Source organism: Lepidothrix coronata, unplaced genomic scaffold, assembly GCF_001604755.1.
Source record: "Lepidothrix coronata isolate B3197 unplaced genomic scaffold, Lepidothrix_coronata-1.0 Scaffold204, whole genome shotgun sequence".
Taxonomy (NCBI): Eukaryota; Metazoa; Chordata; class Aves; order Passeriformes; family Pipridae; genus Lepidothrix; species Lepidothrix coronata.
This window is the reverse complement of record NW_016690384.1, coordinates 684421-710329: the sequence shown is the minus strand read 5'-3', so window position 1 is coordinate 710329 and position 25909 is coordinate 684421. Positions and strand designations below refer to the sequence as shown.

General features: G+C 45.6%; 1 protein-coding gene across 1 annotated transcript in view; it reads right to left on the bottom strand.

Annotated features, from left to right (window-relative positions):
* RNLS (renalase, FAD dependent amine oxidase) overlaps positions 1-25909 on the bottom strand; it is a 61355-nt gene that overhangs the window by 9903 nt on the left and 25543 nt on the right. Inside the window, exon 4 of the mRNA XM_017832740.1 lies at positions 1102-1275. Within this exon, the coding sequence (XP_017688229.1) occupies positions 1102-1275 (174 nt within the window). The remainder of the gene's footprint in view (positions 1-1101; positions 1276-25909) is intronic.

Below are 25909 nucleotides of genomic sequence, written 5' to 3'. Positions count from 1 at the left end.
GCACTGACCAGGCTCCCCAGGGCAGTGGGCACGGCCCCAAGGCTGCCAGAGCTCAAGGAGAGTTTGGACAATGCTCTGAGGGACAGGGTGGGATTGTTGGGGTGTTCTGGGCAGGGCCAGGAGTTGGATTCGATGATTTTGATGGATCCCTTTCAAGTCAGCATATTCTATGATTCCATAGAGGTCCTGGCCCCCAGTGCCAATGTCACACCACGACACTCCCTCCTGACCGCTTATTCCATCAAACTGCACGTACCAAGTGAACTTGGGAATACTTAATAACTGCGTATTAGACAGCAGCTGAATAAGAAAATCCTTATTCTGTGACTGTGAGTCACAGGGCTCTGTGGGTCACCACAAAGGTGGGCAGGTTTTTAACCCCACAACACATTTGTGGTTCACCCTGGTCACCATCACAACTCAAGTAACAAAATCGGGCAGCGTCTCCAGCTCCTGGTGAACTTGATTAAATTCAAATGCTGGTGGTTTCTCTTGAGCTATTCTATGCCAACACACTCTTCGTATATGCAATACATTTAATAAATAAAACATATACTTACTCGACTGCCGCCTTCCAGAAATAGATGAGAAGTGTCTGCCTTGTGGGATATTCTCCAAGCCTTACCAAGCAATCATTTCAAGGATTCTCTATGATTATAAAAGCACACTGGCTAACTCTGAATTGGGCTGAACAGCCTCAATTATATAACTCATTACTACTTCCAAGCTTGCTTAGTGGAAAGAACAGGAGTTGTAGAGTGAGATGATGGGAGAAAAATTGGCATGTGCATGAATCAACATTTAAACAAAGGCACTCCGGCTCTTTCTTGGAATAGCAACATTTTGATGTCTCAAATCCCCCGACACTGGTTTCATAAACGCAGTAACGTAAACCATGTGCTGGGTGGTGATTTTCTGAGGACCTTCCCGCTTTCATTGTGTATTTTATTACAGGCCAAATGTGACATTAAATGCTATCCGCTGCGGCTTGGAGTTAAATACTTGCTCTGTTCAGAATAGCAACACTCAATTAAACAGCATTTTTCATGATCTACACCCTCTATTGTCACTGTGTTAAAGGGAAATAATGGGAGCACTGACCTATATTGCGTTTCTTATTATCGATGGAGATGAAGCGTATGCAGGGATTATCAGTGATGTACTGAGCAGCCCAGGGGACATCAATCCGTGCACCAGCTTCATAAAAAAGTCCCAGAGCGTAGCGGGAGGAGTAGCTCACAGATTCCAGTTGCTGCTTTTGACTTTCATTAATTACTGTAGGAAAAAAAAAAAAGAGAAAGAAAAAAAAATAAAAAAATCAGACAATCCCTCTCTCCTCTCAGAACATTAAATATGTGAATGCTGCGGTTAAGCTGATTATTCCTTCCTGAAAATGACCAGACTGCTAAAACTAAGAATTTAATATTAAGCCTAGTGCTTTGTAATATTTTTTTCTGGGACACCTCTTCATGAAGTTTTAATGGTGCATTATGTAGAGTATGTCCTTCACACACAACCTTCCCCCAGCTGCTGGTGGTTCATCTCCCAGCTCTCTGCTAGTTGCTTCCGATTGGAAACTTCAATGATCAGTGACTTTTCCCCAGATCTTTTCTCAAAATGGTGAATAAATAGGAATAAGAGGTTTGGGTTGCCTCAAGCACACCAAGTAAATGGTTGTATGGCTCAACAAAAAGCTAACTGACTTCACATATTGACAAAATGAACCCAGAGACTCTTGAATGTCTGGGGAAAATACCCCACAACTTGTGTGTTGCAACCTGAATGAACAAAAGCACACAAAGGGTTTGTAGTGAGGTTCAGCTCCTTCAGCTGAAGGTATTTTAAAGCAGTTTACAGAGCAAATATAAATCCATTTCTCCCTATGATTAACTCCTCTATCTCCTAGTTACAGTAATATCTGCTTTTTGCCTCAATTCGATAATCTTCACAAAAAGCTGCACAAAGTGGCATTAGCCCCACTGTGCACTCAAATTCTATTTAATTTCATGCCAAAGAGAAAGACAACAGTTGGACTAATCGTGGAGGTGGGTTCCATGTCTCTCTTCCTGTGACTGAATGGACAACCAACACTTCTGTGAGCCGGAGCAGGACATGCAGAGGATCACAAGTCAGATTCCATCCCAAATCCCACCAGAAACCAACCCTGAAACATCTTCAAGAAAAACCCTCACAAATTTTGAGGATTTTCCCCATGTATTTTCCCATCCATGTTTCCAACATATTTTCCCCACAAATACGCTGGGGAATGGAGAAATGGGGGGGAGACAGAAAGAAACACTGATCAAAGTGTGAAAGCTGGGCAGAGAAAAGGAGGAGAAACCAGGCATCTGGCAGTAGGGGTGGTAGAGATGAAGGAAGCCAGAGGACAGGGTGCCCAGGAGGGCAGGACTGGCTGAGCACGATGGGGTTGGAAGGAGCTCCCTTTCCCTCTCCAACACTCCCTCTGAGAAGGTGCCAAGGGGTTCAGTTGCCTCTCACCTCACCCCTGGCACCCGGATCTTTCCAAGCAGGATTTACTCCAAGGCTGCTCTGCATTCCCCTGGGGCAGGCTGCTCCCCTGGGATCCAGGGCTCCTGGGTGCCTAGGGCTCTGTGCCAACAGTCCAGAGCAGCCTGGCACGGAGACCACCCCAGGCTGCAGCAGGGGACTGGATTTCATCTCGCTGTTCCGTGCCATCCAAACATTTTGTGTTGACCCAGGCACTGGCAGGACTCCCCCAGCTCCATGAGTCTCCTGCAGGTTGTTATCTCACTCCTCCTCCATCCCTCTGCTCTTCCACAGCTTCTCTCCAGCTTTTGCAGCCCCCAGGACCGGGAGATTCCACAACCTGGCAAAGCCTGTCCCAGGAGGAGGGAAAGGGAAGGGATTAAGCAGGGCTGCGGGGGGACTGGAGGACTGCCCTGGAGGAAAGGATGCCAGAGGACCTCGCACATCCCGCCCCACTGGAAACATTCCCTGGCCTGTGCTAAGCTCCTGCTGAAGCCGTGGATTTAACAGCACGGGCACATGGTGCCAGCATCCGGGAACCACCTCGGGGCTCTTCTCCAAGTGGGAACAGCGGCGTTGGCCATTTCAGCCCTGCCTGTCCCAGTTCCTCCTGGCAAAGCACAAGAGCCCAGGCAGGGAACAGAGCTGCTGCTGCTGAACACATTAAGCACAGAGCATGGGACAGATCTCACCCAGAAACCCCCCTGTCCTCTTTCAGGTAAGGGCTCTGCCTGCCCAGCTGGGTTCTGAGATGTCCACCAGCACCAGGTCCCCTTCCTACAGTACGATAAATAATCACAGTGTGTTGCACATTCTTGCTGTGCTTTGAAAGAATATTTAAGTCCTATAAACAAGCAAACAAACACAAAGCCCTAACATCCCATCTAAACCAGCACTCTTTGTCCAGGTTACTCTGGCAACTCATTTCCCCTTGGGGAAGGAAAAATAAACAAGACCTCCCCCGGCCTGCAAAGCAAATTCCCCCAGCAAAGCCGTGCTGCAGGAATGCATCTGGGATGGAGCTGAGCTGCAGGGGAAGGGACCAGCAGGTTGAAATTTGCTTCAGGTTTGCTACACAGAGCCCTTCAGAAGGCACAGCCTTCACAACCAACGTTCAGTGTTGCCAAAGGCAAGGCAGCCAGTTGGCTCGTTTAAGACTTCCCATGTCTTTAAGGACCTGCCTTCACAAGCTATAAAGGCTCAGAAGGTGTGAGGGGTCAGTGGGGATGGATGCTGAGCAGCAGAACAGGAACCAAAGCTAAGCCACGATTTTGTGAGCTGTAACTATGCACCTACACACAGAGCTTGGCCAGGGGATGCTGGGGAAAAAAGGATGAAGGAAAGAAACGAGCCCAGCTGGGCAACCTCCTTCCCAGGAGAAGGGAGAAGAGGGAGGGCAGGCAGACAGAAGTGACAGAGCTGTGACTTCACAGATCAAAGGACTGTAAACAGCCAGGGTGGCTTGTTCACAGCAGCCAGGAAAGGAACAGCTTCAGGAAGGAGTGACTTTTCAAAAAGCCTCGAGGAGCTGGAATAACACACAGGCTGAGGGCAGCCTGTTACAGCACCCAGCGCCTGCAGGCACTCTGGGGACAGTGACAGCCTGCTCACTAGAGAGATGTGAACCCCAGAAACACTGAGGAGTTCACAGAATCACAGAATCAAATAGCTTGGAAAACACCCCTGAGATCATCAAGTCCAACCTGTGACTGATCCCCACCATATCCCCCAGCCCAGAGCACTGAGTGCCATGGCCAGTCCTTCCCTGGACACCTCCAGGGATGGGGACTCCAAACCTCTCTGTCTAATCACCTTTTCTGTGAAGAAAGTTTCTGTGAAGAAAGGTTCCTCCAGACTCTGCCCTGCCCTGTCCTGGGGGTAAACCAGAGCTGGAAGGGAAGCTGCAGGGTGGGAACAGGAGGGCAGCGCTGCCACACTGGTCACCCCACACACACGGGCACTGCCAGGCTCAGGATCAAGGCAGTGGCAGCAGGTCACTGGGGCCATGTCTGAGCTGCCTGGGGCATCCCTGGGGATGGGGATCCCCCACCACTCCAGGCCCCTTCCCAGGGCTGCCCCACTCTCACAGGGATGGGCTGTTTCCCTGGGCTGGACCGGGGTTCCCTGCACTGCAGCTGTGCTGGTGCCTCTGCTCTCCTCCTGCCCACACCATAACCCAGGAATGACTAATACCCACCACCCCAACAGTCAGGTTTACATCTCAAAAGTGTGTTAATTCAACTACTGACGCACCAGTTCGCTTCGTTATGGCTCAGGTTTTTAAAAAAATAACACCTGGGGTTCACTGGGTCCTAAACGGCTGCAAATTTAGTTTTTACAAGGGAGTTTTTACAGCTTGAGAAGACAGGCAAGAAAGTGGCATCAAGTCTGAAATCCAGCAATGAGAAAGCTGAACTACAGGCAGAAACAAGGTTAAGAGTTGTAAGACTGAGGTTTTTTTCCCCTGCTCCATCCATCATGTGTTTCAGCAAGGCCAACAAGTTGATCTAAGGACATGAAGAGAACCTTCATTTCGAATTTCCATACTTTTATTGCTTTAAATGAAAACCAGACTGTTGTTTTAATGCTGTGGATGAAACCACAGAATAACTATTAATTTTTCTCCTTCCAACAAAAACGGTTAAGATGATTTTAATAACATTTTGGAAAAAAAACCAACAAAACACAACTCTCTAGCTTTCAGACCACGGAATTGCCCAGCATATAAGAATCAGCCATAGCAATATTTTTAAAGCACTGCATAAAGACACGAAAATCTTGTATTTTCCACTGAAAAACTCAGCTACAGTTGCACTGCGAGTGCCACTGAAGTAAGTGTCCTCTGGAGATTTCATCACATCAAAGCAAGGGGCATGCATACTTCATTTGCTGTTTCTCCAGACACTGACAGCACAGTGGATTACTTATCTGTGACACTCAATAAATACAGCCAGGGCCTTTTATCTGCCGTTCCAGTACTTTAATGTCACCTCGCCGCCTCACTCGTGTTGTGGGAAGGAGAGGACCCAGAGATCCCATTAGGGCCAGCAAGAGAGAGGAGAGCCAAGGCTTGAGCTGGCAGGCTGGGAGCACGGGCACCAGGCCATCCAGGCAGCCAGGACCGGGCCCAGCCTCCCATCACCAAGGCCAGGGAAGCAAAAATAAACCCAGCTGCTCCAACGGCCAAGAACCGACCGGGATGATCGAGGTTTAATCCCGGACATTTAGTCTTTAGCCAGCAAAGTCCAGGAGGAGATTGCAATATCACAGACTCACAGAATGCTTTGGGTTGGAAGGGACCTTAAGCATCATCTTGTTCCAACCCCCTGCCATGGGCAGGGACACCTTCCACTAGCCCAGGTTGCTCCAAGCCCCGTCCAACCTGGCCTTGGACACTTCCAGGGATCCAGGGGCAGCCACAGCTTCTCTGGGCAACCTGGGCCAGGGCCTCCCCACCCTCAAAGGGAAGGATTTCATCCCAATATCTAATCTAAACCTACTCTCTGTCAGCCTGAAGACACCTTTCTCTGCAGAGAGGCACTGCAGGAGCCACACAGCACCTGGATCACTCACCACCAGCTTGTGGCAGCTGTCAGAGGCTCCAGCAAGGACTGGGCTTGCAACAGCACTTTTGAGCAGGCAGAGACAGGGATGAGACACGATGGGCCAGTCCAGGACTCAGCTCAGCCCGGTAACTGAAGCAGACAGGTCACCTGTGACGTCCCACCAAGTCCCATGAACCTGCCACTGTAGGTCACAGCTGCTGGGGCCAGGGAGAAACCACGTCCAGAACTGCAGGGAAAACCAGATGCTACAATGTGAGATGCATTGAAAATGATACTTGTTCTGCAAAGTTTCACTATTCCTAACCCAGTACTTCTGAAAGCCTGTGGATACTTATCTCCCCATCAAGCCACCACGGGATGTCAGAGCTCAGCTGGGACGCTTGTATCCAGCTCTTGCATGACCAAAGGGATGTGTGGGCAAACCTGGCTAAACAAACTAAGATCCTGGTTTGAAAGACTTCCAGGGAGAAGGAAAACTCTTATCCTGTTTCACCATCCAGTCCTGCTGAGTGGCACAGGCCCCCGACAACCAGCAGCTCCAAAGGAGATAACAAACAACTGGATACAGCCTGTGCTTTAGTGCACACAGTTACTGCCTAATAGGTTAAAAATCACTTATTAAGGTATGGCCAAGGTGGCTGTAAATCTAGAGACAAGCAGACATGACCAGTCACCAAAGCAGTATGGAAAAAAACCCTATGGCAGTACTTTTAAGGAATGAAAGTGCTATTAAACCAGCAAAATATGAGGATGCTGGACTTGCAGTTTTCTCTTTCAGGAAAAGATTGCTCTTTTTAGTCTTAACTTCTTTAACTGGAGACTTCTTATGCTTCTAATCATCCGACAGCTTTAGTGGGAATAGTATTCAAGTCTGGCTTCAGCTCTGTGACTTTGTCACTGCTCAGCCACCCAGCAATTTTCAGATCCTGGGCTTCCTTTTCTGGAAACAAAATTAGTCCTGCCCAACTCCCAGTCCCCACTTTTACTTCTCTTCACAAAGAGAAGTAAAATACCCTGTCCATTCCTTCTTGCTGGAAAACACCTTCTGGAAAATGTTGTGAGACATCCAGAATTAAGAAAACCTGACAAATTCGTAACTATCTCAGAGGTGTTGCTTGTTTTCCAGCAGATGAATGAACTGGTGCACAAGTCCCCCTGTAACCCCCCAGAACTCAATTCCACCTTGGACTAGGAAGGCTTCCCTCCGCCTTCTTCATTTTTTCTGGCCCATACTTTCGTGACCACCCACTGCTCTCACAGCCGTGCCCTCAATAACCCCACCACTGACCCAATCCCCCCAAAAGGTTTCGTGATTTCCTGAGGCTGCTTTGCTGACGACTTTACTTGCAGCACCCGACGCTGCCAGCGAATGTAAACGCGTCACTCAGACACTGCCAGTGCCAGGGTGTCTGTAAGTGGCAAGTGCCCACCACTGTTTTAAAAGTTAAAAAGGAAACGCTGTGGTTAAACGGCAGCAAAGGTATTTTTAGCCTGGGTATCAAGTTTAGAGATTCCCATCAGAATGGGCAGCTCGGGTAAGTACCTGGAGGGACAGTTTATTGTCACAGCTGGCAGAGCAGGAGATGAATTATTCAGGTTGGCACATTATCATAACCTTCACACAACGAAGCCTCCTTGGATGGCAAACTCTTCCTCCTCAGCAGGCTTGCAGAGACCTTTCCTACTGCTCTCTGGAGGCAGAAGCTGCTGCCCTGAGCTCTCCAGCTGTGTGGTGACAAAGGACAGGCTTTTCAGGCCATCCCCCTCGGCAGAGCCACCAAGCCACTGGCCCTCTGCCACGGCGCTGACCGATTCAAGATGCAGCCTGTTCCTGCCTCTGCCTTTGCGTAGGAGGGAGCAGAGGTTATGAGAAAGGCTCAGTTTCTAAGTCCAGTTTCCTTATCAAACAGCTTGGGAGCTTTTTTAAAAAGGCAGCATAACAGTTAAATGCAGCCCTGCCTGTATCTGCACTGGAACGCTCACTAAACGCAGTTATCTGTTGGGATACACTTCTCATTGTTGGAATAATCCACTCTGGATCCAACGCAGCGCTTACCTCTGAGCATCTGAAGCGTCCACAAGGACTTAAATAACTGTTCCAAATCACTGCAGTCCTGGCTGACTCTAGCCCAAAGCTTCTTTATCTAAAGTTTGTGGCATGCAAGGGAAAGGAATGTTTCGAAACGTAGATGATTAAGTGGAAAAGAAAGATGCTGGGGGATAAAAAGGCGGAACAAGTGATTTTTTTAATGAACTTTATAAGAATTATGCTTGGATACCTGTCTACCAGCTGCTCTCGACAAGATTATTAAGAATTCGCAGACTCACAGAATAGCTGGGGTTGGAAGGCACCTCTGGAGATCATCCAGTCCAACCCCCTGCCCAGGCAGGGTCACCCAGAGCAGGTGACACAGGAACATGTCCAGGTGGGTTTGGAATGTCTCCAGAGAGGGAGACTCCACAGCTTCCCTGGGCAGCTGTTCCAGTGCTCTGCCACCCTCCATGGGAACAAGGTCTTCCTAAAGTTGAGGTGGAACTTCCTGTGTTTTAGTTTATGGCCACTGCTCCTCATCCTCAATATTTCACTCAGTATTAAACTAAAACCTCCATCAATTTGCACAAGAAACATTTCCATGAACCTCCTGCAGCACCACTTATGTCCAAGGCAACTTTTGAATCAGCAGAGAAAAGGAACTGCACCATTTCTAGGATGGGGGACAAAGCTGGCACAAGGGCTGAGAGCCACCCACTCCTGTCTCCTTGGAAGGAAGGGCAGGGATGAGGAAACAGGGAGGATGCTCCACAGGATTTCTGCCGCTTCAGGTCATACTTTTTGCCAAAGAAAACTCGGATTCAAAGCAGTAATGTTTTTTGTTACTTCTACTATACAATTCCAGTTTTCAATTTAACAAACCTCCATCCTCCTTCCCCAGTCCCACAGTTACTCTTCCCCTGCACGCTGTGTTACCCACAGCCCAGGAGCATGGCCATGCTGCTCTCTCAGGCCTGTGTGCTCAGCCTCCAGTCTGCAAGTGGATTTAATGCACACATTCACATTATTTTGCACTTGCATTGATGGGGAAAATAACTTTTCAGACTGGTTATCTGGATGGCTGAGAAGCTGCCTCTTAACCAGCAGTCTGGTCCCAGGACACACGGCACACCCCACGGTTTGTTGTATCCAGGGTTTGGATTCAAAATTAATCACATCTTCGTTTAAAACATGAACCTCTGCTAAGCTCCCACCCTGGGAAGAACAGGATGTGACATTTACAAGCAAGTAAAACTAAAGGAGAAGACAATAACTGATTCTTTCAGTGATCCAAACCCTTCCTGTGGTTACAGCACAACCTGCCCGGGGAAAGGAATCCAGTCCTGTAATGGTTCAAAATGCCCATATTTTAGCTGGGGAGTTTCTTTCAGTTTTGCTTGGGAGGGAGCAGAGATAAACATCTCTGTGGGACAGAATAACTCCTTCCAGCAAGGAATACTCAGAATTTTCCAAGAGATTTTGGACATGCTTGGAAATTTCATTCATTTAAGAAAGAACCCCAAGAAATAGGTCAATAAAGTCCAAATAAAAAATAAAAGGCACATGGTATAGTCTAGTTTTTGCTTTGTAAGCACTTAGAGGTAATGATGTAGAATATATATGACATGGCATCACGTAACTCTTACTAGCAGGACTGCAAATACCATTTCCATACTACAACAACATTTTTAATGTGTTATTCTCACAAAATCCACTAGTTTCTGTGGCTGGCACTGAAGTCGACAGAAGCTGAAGACAACTTTGAAAAAATCTGATTTTATTCAGAAACCTCTGTATAGATTTAAGATCTCATCTTGGAGCTAAGAGGCTTGGAAAAGTTTGTTTAAAAAAAAATAAAGCTCATTGTCACATTTCCCCTGGATTAATTTGCAAATTAATTTGCAAAAGTTACTCTGTAACTTGATGTAGGAAGGAAGCCCTTCTAAGTCCTCTGTAATGACACGGCACAGCAGGAAGATGAAGCTGGATTAATTTGCAAATTAAGCTTCCTTCCTACATCAAGTTACAAAGTCCTGCACACAGTTCTGTTACTCTCTGGTGCCAAAACGTAAAAGCTCATTACTTACATAATCGCCATCATAAAACATTTAGCAAATAACTTATGCACCTACTGTACACAGCACTGAGCTGAATAATAAAGTCAAGAGGATTTATTTTCTTTAAATATTACACTAGTTGTTGAAATAGCATTAAAAGCTTTTCAAGGCAAGCAAGTAAGAGGTTGGCTTATGGCTCTGTGTTTTGACTCGGACAGAATAAACACATAAATAAATTAAGATCTGCCTGATGTTTGTGGCTTCTGGGCTGTAGCTCCTCACTGGTTACAGTGGAGGACCCTAATGGCACACAGAGCTGGAGCACAGCAACTTGTGGGGTTCCCCCACGAGGTCCCAGCACAGAGCAACTCCTTGCAATGCTTCCCTTCTCCCAAACTCCCATCCATGCCTGTAATGCAACACCAGACACTGGGAATGCAAACTCACAGCACCAAAACGCAGCTTTACAGTAATGGGCAGCAAAGCTACTTCCATTTAAATCAGTACCAGAGGAAAATGCCTTCAGGCATTAATTATTGAGGAAGGATTCAGCTAGTCACTGGAAACTTCCACTTAAGACAAAAAATTAACATATTTTCTTCTCTTTTCAGAGAAGTTCATTACCAGGAGGATGCAAAAGTTATAGAAATAGAACAGGGTAGAACTGTGCACATCAGAAAGTCACAGGAATTGTATTCAACTTCCACAAGAATCGCCTTTGGGGTGATTTTTAGGGGATTTTTCGCCCCATTCAGGCCAGACCAGTTAGGAAGTTTCAGTATTACCTTTATTCAGACCTCTCTTTTTTTTTTTTTTTTGGATTTTTCGCCCCATTCAGGCCAGACCAGTTAGGAAGTTTCAGTATTACCTTTATTCAGACCTCTCTTTTTTTTTTTTTTTTTTTCATGTTCTGAATCACTCCAAACAGCCTGTGCTGGAAGAGAGGTTTATCCTTCCAGAGACTGCTAATACAACACAGCTGCCTCTTCCAGGCTGAAGAATCCCAGGATACTTAGTCATCTCTTCCATGCCTCTAGCCATCCACCCCCGTGGGCACCTCTGGAGCTTTTTGGATGCTGAACACACAACTGCACGCCACAGTGGAGCTGCAAGCACACCAGGGATGTCTCCAAGAGCACCAAGGAATGCACAAATAGGAGGAGCTGGGAATCTGAACAGGAGCCCCTGATCCACCTCTCCTCTGAGTCATGTGACCTTCCTATACATGGGTTAAAATCAAATTATAATGGTCTCCCTCCTAATGTTGAGGGCATTATCAACCACATTCCTTCTTAAACAGCACATGTAGTAGAAGTGGAGTGGAAGATGCAGCCAAGAAGTGTTTTGTTGCCATCCCTCCCTCCTGTGACTATAGTTCCCATATGGTTTTTACTGGTAACGAAAGCTTGTGTTAAATACTGGAGGATCTGTCTGCTGCTTTGCTTATTCAAGAAAAATAGGGGACTAAATGACCTTACACATCTCCAGGGAAGTTTTGTATATCTATTCTACTGTTAATTCTCAACATTAAGTTTTGCTTTCTCAAGCCATCATAAATAGCCTCCCTTTTTTTAACATTATTAATGACTGTGAATTTATATCTGCCACACAATTTAGCTTAAATGCTTCCAAGCTGCTTCTCTTCAGTTTATTAGTTTGGCCTGAAGGTGCCTATATATTTTACCATCCTCAGCTGGGTCATCTCACAGCTCTGCTCATTTCCACTCTCTTCTACTGCAGCAAACCTGGACCTCCTGAGGAGGATCTCAGTACATACTGATGCTTCTCTTGGAAAGGAATTAGTGAGAATGGTGTTCTCCCAAAACTGCTCTCCCAGTGGATGGCCAGGCACACCTCTGATCACACTGACCTTGCACTGTACTGACTGATTTTGCAATACCTTGAAGTAAGTTGGACACCTGACTTCTCTGTGAGAGGCAAATAATGATGGCACAAACAAGTACATGGATAAGAATATAATTTAGTGTGTTATTTTTTAAATCTGAAAAGAATGATTCCCTTACGGAGAGGACAGGAATCAGCCCCCAGATCTGTTCTGCTTCCACCGTAGAAAGCACAGACCAGTATTAAGACAAACAAGCAAATAAAAGGCAGCACAGAATAAATCCCAAAGTGAGAAGGGGTTCTGATGTCAGTCTTAGTATGAAAGGCTCAAAGAACTGGGATTGTTCAGCTTGGAGAAGAGAAGCTTTGGGGTCACCTAATTGTGGCCTTTCAGTGCCTGAAGGGAGCTGGCAACGAAGATGGAGAGAGGCTATTTACAGGGGCCTGGAGTGCCAGGACAAGGGGGACTGGCTTCCCACTGCCAGAGAGTGGGGTTAGATGGGATATTGGGAATAAATTGTTCCCTGTGAGGGTGGGGAGGCCCTGGCACAGGTTGCCCAGAGAAGCCATGGCTGCCCTTGGATCCCTGGAAGTGTCCAAGGCCAGGTTGGACGGGGCTTGGAGCAACCTGGGCTAGTGGGAGGTGTCCCTGCCCATGGCAGGGGGTGGGACTGGATGAGCTTTAAGGTTCCTTCAACCCAGGCCATTCTCTGATTCTGTGACGGGTCCTGAAACCCCTCAGGAGAGCAGAGTTGCAGCAAGAAGATGGTTTTTCCCCATCTGATCAAGTCCTGTCCTCTCCCTCAGATGGGTGAGCTGAAAACCCAACAAATACCAAATCCCACCGTTCATGTCACCACAAGCTGTGGAATGTGTGCCCTGATTAAAAGGCAGAAGGATCAGGATCAGAAAGCTTCCAGTGAGGAATGAGGGAATGGCACTGGCACAGAGACGTGCCAGCATCGAGGTGCCAGAAAATTCATGACAAACCACACACAAATATTTGCGAGGGGGGAAAAGACCAAATTATATTTGGAGGAAGTTTGTGATTTTCTACTGTTGGGAGAAATCTTCTCATCACAAGTTTAAACACTGAATCCATTTAAATGTAATTTAAACTCCCAATGAGGCTTTCAAGGCGGTGTTTCCAAAGGCATACAAATTATTTCAGAGGATAAGCTCGGATTCCACCAAGGCAGGGCCGAGGGAACCGTGCTTGGTTTGCCAATACCTTCACCTGTAAGACAGGCAGCAGGAAGGTGCAATGGGTTTTAAGGGAAGAGAGGAAGACACGGGGCAGAGAGATGTTCAGACAGGTGACACAAGACACTTGTTCCCACCTCATAACAGGGAAAATAAATATTTGCTTAATACAATTCACCACAGCTGGGCCAGTGTAAACACAATGGCCCTCAATTACCTGGCACTAGAAGCTTTCTGATTATCAGCCTTTTGCCTAATCACACCTAATAGCTCCCTGTCTCAGAGAATTTTTATGAAGCCTTTAATTCACCCCAAATGCTTTTTAAAAGCAGCCAGTAAATGCACCTGCCTGCCCTATTAGGACTTTAGGGGGTTACGGGGAAGGAAATAAACCCATAAACTTTATTCTTTCACAGGGAAAATTCAGCTTTTCTGAAGAAAAAAGTTATTATAAAACATAATACCTAATGAGAAAGTTTAATTTTAGCAGCTTTCTGCACTGTAATAACTAGTTCAAGGGAATTTGGGACACAAGGTTTCAGGAATCTGCATCCTGAGATAAAACTACGTAACGCTGGAGCATCACAGGGCTGCTGATGTTTATAAGCATGTCACAAACATCTACAAATCCAAATTTGCGCAGCATTTAAAAGCTGCACATTTACAATATTGTGTACAAAATAATAACAAAAAACCAAATCCATTTACTTTCATTTGAGAACTATCTAAGCAGTCTTGGAAGATAAAGCAAATCCACTTGCTGGGGAAGAAGAGTCTGTGGGACAATGGGAAATGCCAGGACCTCACAAATACCTGACGGCAGAAATTCTCATCCCTCACATCTTTTACAATTTACAGGACTCTCGTCTTCTCTAAAAATGGCCCTGATGAACCATTCTTCTTAAACTCACACCAAGTTCTGTTGGTTTTCATATGAACCACCAGAACTGGGAAACACACAATAAACCTCCTCACACAAACAAAAAGACCCAGCATATAAAATACCACTTAGAACTACACTGACACTGTCCACAGACAGAGCACACATGAGATTTGGGGCTTTTGTTTTGTTCTGTTTTTTTTAATCAAATAGGTCATGGCTATATTTCTTTCTGGGTTTTATTTTGCCTCTTTTTTTTAACTTGCAGCTGAATTAGTTCTAGACTTTCTGGGGCTTTCCTCCTAGAAGTTCTAATAAAGCGAAGACTGAAAAGCTGAAACAAACAGTTTTATCCTTTGCCTATTTTTAGAAGCCCATTTGAATTCTTATGTGCATATTTCAGTAACTAAAAGGGCAAGGGAGAGGGGAAAGCATAATTTCTGATGTGTTCCAGCACTGCAAACAGAAGAATCTGAAGTGGATGGAAAGGGAGAGGCAGGAGAGAAAAGGGAAGAAAGTAGGACTGAACAAAGGAGTCAGGGGATAAGCAGGAGGGCAGATGAGAACCAAGGTACCTGGCAGTCCACACAGGAGAGATAACATGAAATACAAGGCAACAGGACAGGAGGAAGAGACAGCAGAAAACAAGGTAGAGGTAACAGATTTACAAACAAAAAAAAGTTTAAGGAAAATTGCTTTTCAAAGGAAAGATTAATCAAGAGAAACCTGAACTAAATGAGGAAACATAGAAGTGAGGTTTGGAGAGAGGCAGACCAGAAGGAAGGCTCACAACTGAGATTAACAGACACTTCTGTGCATTCCCATGCCAGATGTTCTGTCTCCCTAAATTCAGAAGAGACAATGGGATGAATCCTTTTACTGATTTGGCAGGGTACTTTATTTTCGATTACGCGGTTTAAGAATTAAAGTTGCCTTGGCCAGTGTTAAATGTCTGAAAGTCCCTTTAAAGATTTCCACTGGAACTGCTGAAAAGAAGCATCTAGAGAGCTGCTGTTCTCCTCCCAAATATGCTGTGTGTGTTGTGATTTACCCTTCTGAACTGTAACCTTCAAACATTGTATTCTATAACCGAACGTGCAGCACCATCACCAGTCCCCAACAAGTTCTGAGTTCATTCTACCTTTCCAGAAAACAAGCCAAAAAGCTGAGACAATAAATAACCCAAGCTGAAAAATGATTCAGGCCCACCAGTAGACGCAATGCCATAATACACTGAAAATAGAACAAATACAGAAAGGTTGAAGGCCAGGTTGGACGGGGCTTGGAGCAACCTGGGCTAGTGGGAGGTGGCCCTGCTCATGGAATGAGATGGGCTTTAAGGGTCCTTCCAACACAAACCATTCTGGGATTCTGTGATCCTCTGAAATGGGTGAGGAACTGGTGGGCTGACAGGTCTCGAGGAGCAGATGTCAGTGGGTATTTTTAGTGGGTTTCTGCAGAAACTGGTAAGACACAAGTGTACCAACAATTCGACTGCTGAAAAAATAAGTGGCAATGAAATTTCCTAATGGCACAAAGTCTGCCTGTGACACACCAGGGAACAGACACGGATCAAATGATCTGCTCGATCCTTTCAAAACAATTGTGATCCTTTAAACCATTTGTGAGACCTGTGCAAACTCTCTCCTGTGACATTAGCACTATTCCAGTACCTACAGGGGCTACAAGAGAGCTGGAGAGGGACTTTTCACAAGAGTATGGAGTGACAGGACAAGGAGGAATGGCCTTAAGCTGAAGAAGGGAAGGTTTAGATTAGATATTAGGAAGAAGCTCTTTACTCAGGAGGTGGGGAGGCCCTGGCACAGGCTGCCCAGAGAAGCTGCTGCACTGTTCCACCACACCTTTAGACAGGAGCTCTGAAGAAACGGGGGATGAACCCTCCCTCCCTCATCCTACTGCACCAGCCTATGTGACTCACTTAAGCCAAGACCAAACCATGACTTAGCCATGTACAGTCCTGTAAGTGTGGCAGACAAATGACACTATCACACCCCTGTCAGCAATTCTGGTTCTTCCCACCGTGAGCAGTCTGACAGGGGAGACACAGCACTCAACTCCCCACCTGGAAACTTCCATTTCTAAGTCAACTCCTGACTTGGACACAAGGTCATATAGAGAAGGTGACAGCCCTGCTGTCCCACGGCTGGGATGAGCAGCCAAGATGAAGCACGGGAGCTGCCAGGCACAGGGAGCAGGAGGTGGGATGTGCAGGGAGCACCGGGAGCACTGGTAGCACTGGAAGCACTGCCATCTGCTGCAAGACAGCTGAATGTCAGCGCTGAAGCACAGAGCAGAACCACGGAGCAGAACAGGGATCACATCCTAACGTGCTCTGGGATGCCATGGCACCTGGGGACACGGGGTAAGGGCTGGACTCCATCTTAGAGGGCTTTTCCAGTCTTAACAATTCAGTGGTTATTTTGCAGCACATGGAGCTGCTGGAGAGAGTCCAGAGGAGGCACCGAGAGGATCAGAGGGCTGGAGCAGCTCTGCTGGGAGGAAAGGCTGGAGGAGTTGGGATTTTCAGCCTGGAGAGGAGAAGCTTTGGGGTGACCCAATTGTGGCCTTCCAGGGCCTGAAGGGGCCAAGAGGAAAGATGGAGAGAGACTATTTCCAACAGCCTGGAGGGACAGGACAAGGGGGAATGGCTTCCCACTGCCAGGGGCAGGGTTAGATGGGATAATGGGAGGAAATCCTTCCCTGTGAGGGTGGGGAGGCCTTGGCACAGGTTGCCCAGAGAAGCTGTGGCTGTCCCATCCCTGGAAGTGTCCAAGGCCAGGCTGGATGGGGTTGGAGCAACCTGGGCTAGTGGAAGGTGTCCCAGGCCACGGCAAAGGGTGGAATGAGATGATCTTTAAGGTCCCTTCCAACCCAAACCACTCAATGATCATCAAACTTCAGCATCTCCAGCTTCCAGGTCAAGCTTTGAAACTAAGCATCTGTTTGCCTTCTGATTTTATTTTTTTTAAACTTCTCTCATTAGCCATACAAAGCATAATATTTAATTTTTCAGACATGGTCAAAGCAGCTTAGCTAGAATTTAAGGTGACTTTAACTCTGGATTTAAGAAATCCCAAGCCAACAACAAACCAAAACCAAACCCACCAGATGCTGCAGAATAAAACTGATACCACTGTAACCACATGAAAAATACTATCCTGACAGCTGCAAAAACAGTATTTCTAGTTCTGGGTAGAATCATATAATCAAAGCTCTCTGACAAAAACTGCCAGAGAAAAAACTCCTGTAGCCCCTCCCCTGTAACAAAGCTATGACTGAGGGGAAAAAAACCCCTAACAATATTAGTAGAATTATGTTGGCAGATTAAAAAAAAAACTAAATCTGTGGAGTAGAAGTACATTTTAAAAGAAGACCAAGTACTACAAATTAGGGACCAACTATCTTGATCCACAGCAAAAATCCCATCGATGCCCACAGAAATTCTGGGATGAACTGCTTGCTGAAAAAATATCCAGGTTGCAAAGTACCTATGGCAGCAGCAGCACTCATTGGAAAAGATGATTCTGATCATTTCCTGGGCAATGTTCAGCTCTGCCCTTTCATTATGTGTTGCAACACTGTTAATTCATATCTGATAAGGAACAAAGATTCAAAAGGTCTTCAACTAACACACTTCAAGCTGAATAAAACCACCACTACATCTTCAGGCTACTGGGCAGAAGGTTCACTCTCCATCACTAGGATTGGAAGCTACTTATTTTCAACAAATCCCATCATTCTGCAGAACTTGGACTTGTCACAAAAGCAACAGAACCCATTAAGTGAGTGGTCCAGGCTGCCAGAGAATTAGGTCTCTTCCCTGGATCAACTCCTGTATGTTTAAATATAATCCAGAATAAACAGCCAAATGTTAACACATTAATAGTAAATAACAGCAGTGCTTTTCAACTTAAATAGCCAACCCAAAATAGGAAACTTCTTCTGGAGGAATAAAAACCCCAGGAAAACTTTGTTACATTTCAAAGCATTGTGCTGCTATCCTACTGGCACAGGTTCTGGCCCTACAGAAATCTCTGAACAACCAGTTACCGAAGGGAAAAATCCCTTATAGCTCAATCCCTTCCGCAGGAAACTGCTCTGGTATTTCCTCACCTGACTAACCAGAAGTCAGAAAAAAACTCAGGCAACCCAAAAAACCAAACAGCACAACAAACCAAAGAAAACCTGTCTGGTTATCTGGAACCAATTCTGTCCAAAAATCACGCCCTGGACCTTAACAGATGGTCCGCTCTGTTAGTTCATACATAATGCACCCGCCTCATTAAAACACCTTATTCCAAGTTTCCAACTTATGCCTTTGGCTGAAAACAGAGGACAGCACAGCAAGCGTATCCTAAACATGTGGAAAGGTTGCAGTTTACCTCCATGCTCATTTGTTTGGCAGTAACATGTGCCCCTTCCTTCACTTTTCTGTTGTGATTTATAGGAAGGGTATTAACACACAGGAACTGTCTCTTCTGGTGTTTGAACTGAATTAAAGTCCCAGCCCTAAATAAGAAACAGATACATCAGTATTCAAATTACATCAAATTGCAGAATGACCATAATGGCTATTTCATGGTCAAAAATATCCTATAAAATACAGTCACTTCAACAGGACTGAAAACTCTTCCTTTTACAAATAAAGATTTCATCCATCTGATTGAAGAAAGATATCTTTGCAGCCATACTTTTTTTAAAAAAAACACCAGATTTTAAGTTCAGAAAACACTTAAAGATTGAAGCTTTCCTAGTCCAAGTCTCAGCCTGCAGCAGATTTTGCAGTTGAGTAATAAACCCTTTTAAAATATGGTTTATTATGGAAATACTGTCAGAGCCTTAATTAAAGAAGGCGCCACACAACAGCAGAGCTGCTTACACAACAAATGGATTCTGCAAAGAACATCAGGCACTCACTGACCTCCGCATTAAGTGCTTTTATTTCAGCCCACCGTTTCCAATGGCACTGTCGATAAAATCATGGGGATGAGATCACTCCCAAAATCCCGCTGCACACCCCACGGAGCACCAGGAGGGAGGAAACAGCAGCTCACATCACCAGCAGTGGTTGGAAACCACCAACGTGCACGTCTCCTGCAACAGACCAAGGAACCGCTGTCTGGAAAATGAAAAAGGATCTTTAAACCAGACTTTCAGGTCTGAGATTTAATTCAGCTTTGCTGTGTAGATCACAAAGAATTAAGCTCCCATGTCAACAATATTTCTGTCTTATTAAATTTTCACAGAGGGTGAAATCCTGGCCTCACTGAAGTCATCTGGGAAATTCTGCCCATGGCTTCAGAGCCCAAGTTTTACCTGAAGTAAATCGGAGAATCACCTGCTCATTAGGAAAAAAAAAATGGAGGCTTTCAGAAAAATTATGTTTTATGACAAGGATTTGTTATATGCTGCTGAAGTGGAACAAGATGGATAGAGTCTGATGAGCACAAAAATAACCTCAGCATCCTTCCATCCAAGAAATTCAGAGTCTGCATGTAAAACACACTCAGTGTGCCTATCCCAAGCAGGAATGTTCCCAGAGCGCAGTGCCTTCCCTCCTGTCAAGCCTTCATTTCAGCATGTGCTCCCTGTGTCTAGGTTTAATCCCACAGTTCCTTACCCTGAGGCAAACAGGATTCTTTCCCAGTCAATTATGTTAATTGCAAAAGAACTTGTCTGTCCCTGGGGAAACTGTGGGAAGATCCTGCATCACCACGCCAGGGATTCCGGCCACATCCTCAATGTCACTGCAGACTGCAGGGGAGGAGGGAGGAAAAGGGGCTTCTGCCTCCAGGGTTAAGGAATGCTGGCTGTGCCAGCAGCCTGCTCTGAGGAAGAGGCTGAAGGTTCTTTAAATAGATGGTGTCCTTGGACACAGACACCTCTGAAGTGGGTTTTTTGTGTTTTTTGGGTTTTTTTTTTCAGGCACAGTGTCCCCTCAATTTCTTCAAATGCCAGCTGGCTATCAACAAATGTCCCCACTGCCAACTTCCTTCTGTGTTTGGTCTTCCCCCCCTCCTCAGAAAAAAAAAACCAAACGTTAGGAGTGTGCAAGATACTGTGAGAAGAAATGCAGCCATATAAACTATGCCTTTATATGCCTTGAATTGGGGTTTGTTCAGTGAAAGGAATGCAGGGGTAGCACATGCAAGGACCCCCGTTCAGGAGCACATGAAGACACAGGATTGAAAACCATGTCTGCAAAGGAAAAGCTCGTGGGCTGTGCTCCATCCAGCCCACACAGACAAGGCCAAGGAAGAACTGAATCCCACAGGGATTGCCTAAGTATGGGAAACAAACATTCGATAGAGGACTTTTCACTTTGGCAGACCCAAGTCTAGTAAGATCTAATGGCTGGCTAAATCCAGGCTCACTTCAAGGCAGGGCTTAAAGGGAGAAGTAAATCAATCAAAGGAAAAGAATGGAAGACCTCTTGCCCTTCCCAAAAGCTGAACAATCCAAAGCCAGAGCAAACCCCACCAAAACATACCAAGCATCGTTCGGATCATCCATCACTGGAAGTGTTTATGCCAAGATTGGATGTTTCTTTCTAGATTGGCCCCAATTAAAACAGTCTTATGGCCTGCAGGGGACTGTTTTATCTGGTCATAGTGGTCCCTCTGGGCTTTCTAATCTGTAATCTAATTTCCAATCATGGAACAGCACTGCTATGTACTCTCCTCGGTTCCATCCTTGGAAGTGTCATGCGGTGCAGGATGTGGTAAATAAAAGCACATAGCACTTATTTTTAAAGCTGGCTGGGATGAGATAGGGAGGAAAGACTATTTGTGGGTGGTTTAAATGAATGTACTATATTTAATTCACTGCATTCATCAGATGACAGGGCAAGAGGCACATAACAAGGATCAAACAATTAAGATTTACTGAGAAAATGCAGTAATTCTACTTGTTTGGAATGAGTAAGGATGGCCTGTTCCTCAGCCAGCCATTTCATTTTCCATTCATCAGTCTCCCCCCAAAGCCTGGCAGTGAAATACGTATTTATTCACATGGGGTTTGGTGACATCATATTTAAGAACATACCAAACCTCTCTGTCCCGCTGACAAATTCTGGTGTGTAAAATGGGAACAGAACTGAAAAATAACCATGTCTGACTACGGTCTCTCAGCATTTAAGTGGCTCCAGCTTGCTTCCCATCACTTTTAATTCTTTGTGGATTTGCCAGGGTGGAGGTGGCCAAGTGGCTCTTCTACTTCCAATTTCAGCCCATGTCACACCTGGCAGGGCAGGCGCCAGGTCTGCCAAAAACTTAGCTGGATTTGTATAATAAATAATAATAAATCTACCCAGCCTGAGAATGCATTTTTTTTTTCAGGAGTCTCCCCCCAATTCTCCACACAATCAACAGACAAAAGATGCTCCTGCCTGTTTCCTTGAAAAGAACGTCTGCAATTAGACAGAAACTTGACTGGTACAAAGTTAGTTCAGTGGAAAACTGCAGGAATGGTGAGATGATCAAAGTCATTTGTAAAAACAGACAAAACTAAACATTTGCTCATGTTTATCCAATGGGGCTCCAGGAAAGGAACACTAATGAACATTTTAACAGCACATTTCACAGCCTAGACAAAAACCGTATGAAAAAAATCTAATTCCAGATCTTGGGCAACTTATAAATTAAAACACTCAGTACTGCTCTGAAATGAACAGTCTCCTGCTTTTTATGTGATAAGCAAATCTCTGTTTATTAAATACCAAGTGGCCAATTTTCATTCCACAAGAGCTGTATGTATAATTACTTTCAGTTTTTCTGGAAGGCAGCACTGCAGTGCTCGGGACAGACAGTCATTCTTTTAATCCGTTGTTGTCTGTACTTCATGAGCTTCTGAGTGGGAGCTCCTTTAAAATTAACATGAAAGAACTATAACACACATAAAGAGCATATTCACAGCCAGACAAACAATAAATAACTCAATGAGGCCAGATTGTGATATTACAGCAAAGACTCATCCAGCATGTGTGCGTGTTATTTAAAAGTTCAAAAAGTCACATACATTTTTAACAAACCAAAAACACACATTATGAGTTCATTACTGCTGAGTCTTCAGCTTAGTGGACTGTAATAATAATCCAAGTTGAAGTTTATGACGTTCCATGTCTTTTTCTGCACGACACATTTAAGCCTCACACAGCTCTGTAACCAGACAATTCCCACCCTTCACTCAAGCCTGGGATTCCCATGAACTACAAACTTCCTCCACCGTAACTAAGTGAAACTAACACCCCAAAATTATGCAAATCACTCCCCAAAATGTATATCTCTGTCTCAGAACAAGAAAATGAAAATAATGACTCTACTGTAGTTTAAATAATTATTTTCTCTCACTTCAGTTACCACAAAGGAGACTGAAACAGCCTGACTGCTTTGTGGTTAAGTTGTGATGCATTTAGCCAATTTCCATGGACCCTGCAGTGGATTTAAAGCCCACTGTTCATGTTAAATAAGAAATTCCACAATTTTGAAAAAAATCAACTCCTGAAAACAGAGAAGTGCAGACGTAGCTGTTTAACCACCCTAAACCCCTGTTTAAAATAAATCCAGTTTGTTAAGTGAGGAAAGGAAGTAAAGACGTCAGCATCACCCCCAGCACGTTTCCTCCAGAGCCTGTCAATGTGACAGTCAGGTTGTGTCATCAGCCCACAGACAGAACTGGGGTTATCTGCACCCCCAAAACCTGGGGCTCTGCTCAGCCCACGGACAGGATTGGGGTTATCTGCACCCCCAAAACCTGGGGCTCTGCTCAGCCCACGGACAGGATTGGGGTTATCTGCACCCCCAAAACCTGGGGCTCTGCTCAGCTGGGCAGGGCCTGGCCCTGGGCACAGTGAAGAGGTGATCCTGCTGTCCCAAGCTTCCTAGAAGCCTGACTGGAAAGGGATTTTTCTGTGTGTGTGTGGTCAGGTGGGAGGATTTGGGAAAGGCCCTGGAGGGCGATTCTGGCATCAGGCTCTGCTGTGTTGAACGACCTCCCAGGGGAGCCTCAGCTGGTCACTGGGTCAGGGCTCATTTTGTCCCTCTGTCTCACAGACTTCACATTTCTAGGGGATCTGAGGAATCCAGCACAACTTGCTGGGGGTCTCAGTTCCCTACGTGCAACTGCATCCCTCGGAAATGACCCTGGAAAACGCCCCACCGAGCCCTCCTGACAGGCTGCATTTTTCAGTGGAGGAGAAAGCCTATCCAAACTCTTGCCCCCACACTTGTGAAGGACAGTGACCACCAAAACACAGCACCTGACTTCATCCTAGCCTCCAGCAAGGAAGCAAATAGGGAAAAGCAGAAGCTACTCTTAGTTTCCTCTCAGTGCACTCCTTTGTGCCACCTCTGGGAGCACAATCACAGCTCAGTGACTGTGGTAGTCACAATGGTACCTTCTCTGGATGAGCAGAGACACTGAGATGGGAAAGGCCAAAAAACAAAAATCCTCAGTGCCACCTCCACTACAAGGGAAACATGCTCTTAATTGAACTAAGCACCTCTAATGAACAAGGTTACAAAGAGAGCTCACCAATATATATGTATATACACACCAAGAGAGTTACCAGCTTCCAAATCAAAGATATTAAATCCCCTAAGAAAACAAAATAACTGCTGAGTTTTATAAAACCATTCAGAGAAATAGCCAGTGATGCACCTCTCCTACAGAGACAGGCTGGGAGAGCTGGGGGGTTCACCTGCAGAAGAGAATCCTCCAGTCCCTAAAGGGGCTCCAAGAGAGCTGGAGAGGGACCTGGGACAACAGATGGAGTGACAGGACAAGGAGGAATGGCTTCAAAGTGACAGAGAGGAGGTTTAGATTAGATATGGGGAAGGACTTGTTCCCTGGGAGGGTGGGGAGGCCCTGGCACAGGTTGCCCAGAGAAGCTGTGGCTGCCCCTGGATCCCTGGAAGTGTCCAAGGCCAGGTTGGACGGGGCTTGGAGCAACCTGGGCTAGTGGAAGGTGTCCCTGCCCATGGCAGGGGATGGGACTGAACAAGCTTTAAAGTCCCTTCCAACCCAAACCACTCTATGACTCTGTGCCTCTGTAAGACACACAGTCACTGTGGCAGCAGAGGAACCTCTTAAAACTGTGTTCCATCCTTCCTTTCACTGGCTGAAATTACAGGGATTAGGATTTCCAAGGGACCTCATCTGTAGCTGAATATAAATGTGCCCTCTCTGCCTGTTCTCTTGCTTAACTTTTAGCTGGTGGCACTACTCAGAGCAGGCTAGAGACAACCCCAAAAACAGTGTGTCTCCTTATCCTGGCAAATCTTTGTCTCCACCAGCCCCCTGATGCTGGAGGATCTCTCTGTCCTCTCCAACAACCATTTCAGTGTGACAGGCCTGCAGAGGTCTGAAGAAGCCTCAGCAGCTCCAGGATGTCTGTCAGACAGAGAAGCTGCCACGGAAACTGCCACTGTCACTCATCTGGAGGCCACTGCTCACTTACAGCGTGGTGGGGGGGATGTTCTCTGCTTAATTGGCTTGAATGGTCCCGGCAATTAAGTATTTTCATCCTTTCATCCTTATTTTCACACACAGGAGACCAGCCTGGAGTTTTAATTCAACAACTCTCCAGACTAAAGCAGGTTACCTTCTCCTAGTTGTTATAAACTACAAAAAGGTACCTAGAAGCATTTAAAGAGCTCTAAATAGAAATTACTCTAAACCCCTGATTTTAAAGTTTCAATGAAAACTCACAGGGGGCTTAAATTAGTGAAAGGAGTCAATCTGCCCCCTAACTTGTAAACTGTACAACTTGTAAACATTACATGAAGGATATTGGGGTAAAAGAGCCAAATATTTAATGCATCCATTCTAACCAATAACACAAATAGGAAGACTTAGAATCACGGAATTATTTAGGTTGGAAAAGACCTCCAAGATCATTGAGTTCAACCAACCACCACCTTATCAACTTAGAAAATCCTCCCCCTTAAATTAAAAGGAATTCTAAGGCACAATTTGCAAACTGACTGTGGACAAGACCAGGAAACCTGACAATTAGGAAGGTGGTTCAGGTTACCTGGAACGCCACAGCCTTTACTAAATAGTTCTTTGCATTCAACCAGGGGTACTATCAACAACTGAAAATTCAGTTTAAGGCCTGCACTCCCAGATGACACCTCCAGCTTTGGCACTGTCAGACTGAGAGTGCCAGCTGGCAATATTTCATCTGGAAGATCGTGCACACCACAGCCAATTTTCAAGTTAACATCAAGTTGTGTGTGCATAGGATGGAGGGAACTGCAAGGCAGCTGCAAGTTCTCCTGACTTGCCCAAACAGGCCTGTATTTAAAGGCTGCCTGAATAACTCTGATGCAGTGGTTAGCTGCTGCTCAAATGATGGGATCTGATGGCTGTATTGTTTACCCAGTCACACTGGATCCACTCCAAAATCTCATGCAGTCTGTTCAGAATTACCTAATTTGAAGCTTGCTGTAATCACATCTGCTTTAGCCTACAGCTGTGTCTTACCAACTTGATTAAAAGAAGGAAAACAGAGCCCCAGTGAAAACTAAAGCCACGGGTAGAGCTCACCTTTAAACTATTCCCCACTCATTGTTCCTCTGCTGCCCAGCAGAAGGCTTTGCTCATTTTAATAGGGTGGGTTTTAAGGCAGGACTTCATTTCCTAGTGATAAGCAATAACCAACTTAGTATCTACCCAAACAGAGAAACTCAAAACAACATAACCAGAATAGTTCATCTTGTTTAAGGGTTAAGGACATTCTGAGCCCCAGTTGCAAAAAAAACCAAAAAACAAAAAACAAAACAAAACAAAACAAAAC